This window comes from Musa acuminata, chromosome BXJ2-7 (assembly GCF_036884655.1).
Source record: "Musa acuminata AAA Group cultivar baxijiao chromosome BXJ2-7, Cavendish_Baxijiao_AAA, whole genome shotgun sequence".
NCBI lineage: Eukaryota > Viridiplantae > Streptophyta > Magnoliopsida > Zingiberales > Musaceae > Musa > Musa acuminata.
The window spans coordinates 13,555,622-13,562,259 of NC_088344.1; the positions used below are offsets into that span (position 1 = coordinate 13,555,622).

At 37.7% G+C, this 6,638-nt stretch overlaps 1 protein-coding gene across 1 annotated transcript; it reads left to right on the top strand.

Annotated features, from left to right (window-relative positions):
- Nucleotides 1-2,574: 2,574 nt before the first annotated feature.
- Nucleotides 2,575-4,186, top strand: LOC135616133 (putrescine hydroxycinnamoyltransferase 1-like). Its single transcript, XM_065115316.1, has 2 exons — nucleotides 2,575-3,095; nucleotides 3,163-4,186. Exons 1-2 carry the CDS (start codon nucleotides 2,694-2,696, stop codon nucleotides 4,054-4,056), a joined length of 1,296 nt encoding a protein of 431 aa, XP_064971388.1. The 5' UTR covers nucleotides 2,575-2,693; the 3' UTR covers nucleotides 4,057-4,186.
- The last annotated feature ends 2,452 nt before the right edge of the window (nucleotides 4,187-6,638 follow it).

The following is a 6,638-nucleotide window of genomic DNA, read 5'->3' on the forward strand; positions in this document are numbered from 1 at the left end:
TCATCCCATGTATAAGTGTTAACTATTTAGAAATTTGATTATGCATGTAACAAATGAAAACTTAACCTCAACAAAAGTTGTTAACATTATACATTATATTTTTAACTATATTCAACGTAAACCAAAAAGATAGATCAATGTTTCGTGTCATAAGAAAACCTCTCTTTTGTAAAATGTATAAGATGCTTGCTTTTAGTTTTATATTTCTAGATTTGAAGAGAATACCATCTCCTCAAAAGCCATGTGGTGTCAATGTCATTCGTTGATCATCGAGGCTCGATGATAGGGATATCAATATGGCAGGTGGGGTGAGGAATGCTTCTTCATTTTTGTTCTCGTCCTCATTCTTCATCCTTACCATATTCCCCATTATAACGTGAGGGTAGGGATGGGGAATCCCTATTAGAGATGGGATAACTATAGGTTTTCCGAATTCTCTTAATTAATTCATTTAATTTTTTAAAAAATTACTATAAAAATTAATCAATAATATCAAATTTTATAAATAATAATAATAGTTACTTGGACACATAGGCCACGAGGGAGAGGATGTTACTATTGAATATTGATGTTGTTTTATTTAATTCAATTGAACAAAATAGCATATAATTAACTCAATCAAGACTCAATTTAATTTGATTTAAATCAAGTATGACAAGCATTCGTAGCTTATTTATTTCATTATCCCCACACATCCTTATTTATTCCATCGTACCACCATATTAAAGATAAGTCCCTGTCGGATACCTACCATATTAAAGATAAATCCCCATCGGTATAATTGACACCTCCATATAACAACCTTCAATCGAGCCTCTGCATGCACCGACAAAGAAATATGAATTATTTTTGGGCCACGTCCAGCATCTCCACCTGCAGGTCGCTGGTAGTCTATCATGAGTGTCATATGATAGACTATAATTTCACAACTGTGCCCAGGTGTAGTTGAAATGTTGCCAATTATTGAGGAAGGTGATGGATTGGAGTTTCTTGCTTCATGTCTTCTTGAAATCAAAGTCGCATTACAATGTATAACATAGACTTTGGATCAAGTTTAGGTCAGATAGCAGAGAGAGAGAGAATGGAGGTAGAGATAGTGGAGTCGAGCTTTGTCATTCTTATATATCATATTAAATAAATATAAATTCATATTTTCTCTCGTTCTCTCTAAACTCTCTAGAGACAAATCCAAAAATATCTAAAATATTTTTCATATTTTTTTTCTTAATCAAAACCTAGAAATATATAAATTACTTATAACAGTATGTCTTAATTCACTAAAGCCTTATTTTTTCACGTAGATCTCTAATTCAAATCATAATTAGAATCCTTTAAGAATCTATAATCTCATTAGAAGTCCTTTTGAGTAGTTTGAACCATCTTATGACTCTACAAATACTTACCAATCTAAACAATAATCAACATTGTATGCATCCGAACAAACCAAAGTATCCAACTATTATGATAGGTCTTATTCCATGTATAAGGCATTTATATATTCAATTTCTTACTACTTAGCAATTTGATTCTCCATATAATAGTTATATGAAAACCTAGCCTCAATAAAATTTTTGACATTATACATTATATTTCTAACCACATTCAACATAAACTAAAAAGATAGATCGATGTTCCCTGCCAAAAGAAGACCTCCCCAAACGTCTTCTACAAAATATTCAAGATTCTTGCTTCGAGTTTCGTATATCTGAATTTGAAAAGGCCACCATCTCTTCATAAGCCAAGTGGTGTCAATGTCATTCATCGATTATCAAGGCTCGACGATAAGGATATCAACGGGGAATGCTTTTTTCATTTACATTTTCATCCTCATCCTCACCCGATTCCCCATTTAGATGAAACGAGGAATCCCCATCGGAGATAGGGAACCTATGGGTTCTCTGTATTCTTTTAATTAATATATTTAATTTTTTGAAAAAATACTATCAAAACTAATTGATAATATCAAAATTTATAAATAATAATAACGACTAAATATTGAATCTATTCCTCCAACACATAGGCCATGGGAGAGGGGGTGTTACTGTTATCTATTAATATTATTTATTTGATTTAATCAAATCAAATAATATATAATTGACTCTATCAAAATTAAATCTAATATAAATTGAATCAAATAGATGAACCGTCTAAACTCATAAAGCCGACGACAGATACGGATTAGGTGGGGAGTCACCCTAATCCCCACCCATCTTTTATTTCATTTTATTCTTTAATCCCCACTCATTTTTTATTCCATCGTCCCACCCCATTAAAAGGCAAATAAATCCCCACGGATACCTAATCTAACGGCTTCATTTGATACGTCCGTAACAAGACAGTGACAGCCTTAAATATAGCCTTTGCATGCACAGATGAGTAATACGAATGAGATCCGGTTTTCGCACTCGTCCAGCATATCCCACCTGCAGATCGCCGGTAGTGTGATATGAGGGTGAGTTTGCAGCGTTGGGCAGAACAGTATCCCGACATCCCCTATAGCACATGGCATGTTGATAGACTATAAATTAGCAGATGGGCCCATGTGCAGTTGAAATGTTTCCGATTGCCGAGGAAGGTGACAAATTGGAGTATCTTGGTTCGTGTCTTCTTCAAAATCAAAGTCCCATTACTATATGTAACCTAGACTTGGGATCAAGTTTAGGTCAGAGCGAGAGAGAAAGAGAGAGAGAGTCATGGAGGTAGAGATAGTGGAGTCGAGCTTTGTCGTTCCCAGCGGCGACACCCGGAAGTACACTATCTGGCTCTCTAATCTGGATTTGTTACTCGCCCCGAGAAGTCACACGCCAACCATCACCCTATTTCCACACAACGGTGACCCCAACTTCTTCTCTGTGGAGATCCTGAAAGCGGCCTTGGCCAAGGCCCTGCTCCATTTCTACCCCTTGGCGGGCCGGGTCGCCGTCGGTGAAGACGGCCGGCTTGAGATCCAGTGCACCGGCGAGGGTGTCCTCTTCGTAGTGGCTCGCTCGACCTGCACCTTGGATGTCCTCAGCGACTTCACGCCGTCGAAAGAAATGAGGCAGCTTTTCGTGCCCTCGTCCGATGGCAATGATCACATGTGCATCATGCTTCAGGTCAGTTGTTTCCACTGCACATTGGTCTTCATTCCTACACTACTGGAGTGTGCATGCATGTGTGTAGGTGACGTTCTTCGACTGCGGTGGAGTGTGCTTGGGCATCGCCACGCACCACGGCGTCATGGATGGCGTCAGCGCGCTCCATTTCATCAACACATGGTCCGACATAGCCCGAGGAGCTGAGGGCACCGTGGTGGTATCCCATGACCGCACCCTCCTCCGCGCTAGGTCCCCTCCGACCGTCCCCTTGGAGCACTTTGAGTACCAATGCTGCAACCCAAGGCGTCAGTTCTCCACCACCATGGCTGCCAAGCTCAAGTTATCCAAAGACCAGCTCACTTCCCTCAAGACCAGCATAGAATTAGGCAGCGGGCGACGCATTTCCACCTTCGAAGCAGTCACGGCGTACGTGTGGCGGTGCGCATGTAAGGCGCGCCAACTGGAAGCAGATCAGGAGACCCGGCTATACTTGCCCGTTGACGTGCGTAGCCGCCTGAAGCCGTCGCTTCCCCCTGGCTATTTCGGCAATGCCATCGTCCGGACGTCTGTGGCCGTAGCAACCGGGGAGATCGTATCCAGTCCCCTGCAGCGGACCGTCGAACAAATGCACGACGCAGTTGTCCGCGTGGACGACGAGTACATCCGGTCTATCATCGACTTGCTGGAGTTGATGAAGGATATCAGGGACGTGGATTTGGGTTCATGGCAGGAATCACAGACCGACCTCTGGGTCGTCAGCTGGCTGCGGCTGCCGGTGTACGAGGCGGACTTTGGGTGGGGGAAACCGGCGTTCATGGCGCGCGCGTTTGTGAACCTCAAGGGAATGCTGTACATATTGCGCAGTCCAGAAGGCGATGGGGGGATCACGTTGATAATGACGCTGGAAGCCGAGAACATGCCGCGGTTCAAGAAGGTGTTCATCCAGGAATTGGACTGTTTGAAGCAAGCTGGTGCATAAACCAGACTTGCATTATCGTGTGGAGAGCGTCGGCAGTCTTCACATATCCCGTTAAGAACTCGACTTTCTTTCTTTGTTTGTTTCTTCTGCTGTATTCTCGTACTCAATAAATATTTGCATCATTACTTTTTGCAATAATTTCTGAAAAAACTCATAGATTAATATTAAAAAAATACATTAAAATTTAATATAACATTTAAATAACTTGCTGTCTCTGTCGACTGCACTGCAGGGAACTAATGTTAGGAACCTTCTCGTTAGCGAGTATTTTCCTGTCGTTGAAACTAAGCTATTGGCTTAAAGATTTCACTCTACACAATTTGAAACGGTCCAATATCTGATTTCAAAAAATCCATCAATATATTTTATGTAGTTAAAACTAAATTAATAATGCTATTTGATTCTAGAAAGATCTTTATCTCATCGTCTTATCACTCATATGATTTTTTTTTTCATAATTATTTGGGTCTTAGAAACAAAGAACATCATCCTTCCTTTTGTTTTTAACACTGTAAATTAAGTTTACTGTCTTAGATATCTAACTTAGATCAACCACAACCAACTATCATATCCTATAAAAAATAATGACAAAAATTAGGTGTCAAAGTGTTGGATCCGGCCTGGGCTTGGACCCGACAATTGGGTCTTTGAGCCCAAAAACAATTAAAAAGAAAAAAAAAATACTTACAGTTGAAGGCAGAGAAGGGATTGACGTGAGTGACGACGCATAGGGAGAGAAAAGAATCGAGAGAGAAAAAAAATATGATTTTGAGTTTTTTTGCTATACGATCTGGTCAAACTTCGTCAGTTTTAACCCAAATTATATGTGGAGAATCCTTACGGTAACCTCTACAATCCTAACAGTGCTGATATGAAGTTTATCTTTTTTGAGATATTTTTCTGCTATATTCACTTGATGAGATCCATTAATGTGATGATGATATGTTATTATTTAGCCAAGATATATGGTCTTGATGTTATTATGATCCTCTTGTTATTTTAGAGAAGATTTATTGTAAACCTATTATCATTACTAGTGATAATGAAAATTTGAGGTAGACTATGGTCCCGTGATTTTGCCCGCATTGGGTTTTTCATATAAAATTCGGTGTCTCATTTTATGATTGATTCATTGTTCTGTTGTTTTGGTTAATATGTGCTTTTGATATCAAGTTGGTATTTTGATGATAAACTCATTTTGATACATAAAGGGGGAAAAAGAATTTTTCCGCTATAATATGTTTTTTCCCAACAAGTGGTATCAAAGCTTACAGGTTGTTTGGTGCTAGTTTTTTTTCTTGTGTGATTGAAATGAATGAGTCAAATGATATGATTAAATTGAACTCATCAAATTATTCCACTTAGAGACGTATAATGGAACATTTGCTCTATTGCAAAGATTTATATAAGCTCATCAAGGTTAAAAATAAACTTCTACTATGGATGATGAGGAATGAGAAGTTCAACATAGAAAAGTTATTGCTTATATTAAAAGATGGATGGATATAAATTTATATTAGCATATTTCTGATGAAACCAGAGTTGATATTGTTTGGCAAAAGTTAGAAAACCTCTTTGCAAAAAACGACAGTGAGAAATAAAATTTCTCTCCTCAAAAAGCTTGTAAATTTAAAGTATAAAGATAGTGACAACATTATTGAGCACATAAGCCTATTGTAAATAAGCTAGTTGCTATGAAAATAAATGTAAATAATGAGATACAAGGATTATTACTTCTCAGCTCTTTACTAGAAAGTTGGGAAACGTATATGGTGATAATTTGTAACTCCATGCTAGAGGGGACTTCAACTATAGATATGGTTAAAGACAGTTAACTAAATAAAGATGCTAGAATGAAAGAATATGGAGAATATTCTTTTAGTGCATTTGTTACTGAAAAACAAGAAAGACGTGAAAGAAGTCTATATGGTTATGGAGAAAGACCCAAGTCTAGAAGAGATATCAAATGTTTTCGCTATAATAAGCCAGGTCACATGAAAAAAGAGTGTAGGTTTTGAAAGCGAGAATAAAATGAAAGGAAGAAAAATGAGAAAGAAACCGTTACTGTTAAAGGTGATATCATTATTGTTTGTGATGACGATTGTGTCAGTCTTGTAGTTCAAGATAGTAACTGGGTAATTGACTCTGGTGCTTCATTTCATATTACTTCTCATGGTAATTTCTTTAGATCTTACACTACTAGTGATTTTGGTAATGTTAGAATGGGAAATAGTGGTACATTTAAGATTGTGGGTATTGGAGATATTTGATTGGAGATCAATATTAGGAGCAAATTGATACTTAAAGATGTCAAACATGTTCCAGATATTCATCTTACCTTGATATCTACAGATAGACTTGATGATGAGGGATTTACATATTATTTTGATAAAAGCAAATGAAAACTCACTAAAGGTTCTCTAATTGTGGTGAGAGGAAAGAAATTTAACTCTTTTTATATCATGGAAGCTAAGATACACAAAGAAGAAATTAATGCAATTCAGAAGGGTGAAAGTATAGATCTTTAGTATAAGATGTTTGGATATATAAGTGAGAAGGGACTTCAAACTCTTGCTAGAAAG

Coding starts and splice junctions, on each gene's coding strand:
- LOC135616133 (XM_065115316.1), top strand. CDS start 2,694: ATGGAGGTAGAGATAGTGGAGTCGAGCTTTGTCGTTCCCAGCGGCGAC. Junction 3,096..3,162: donor ACATGTGCATCATGCTTCAG/GTCAGTTGTTTC, acceptor GCATGTGTGTAG/GTGACGTTCTTCGACTGCGG.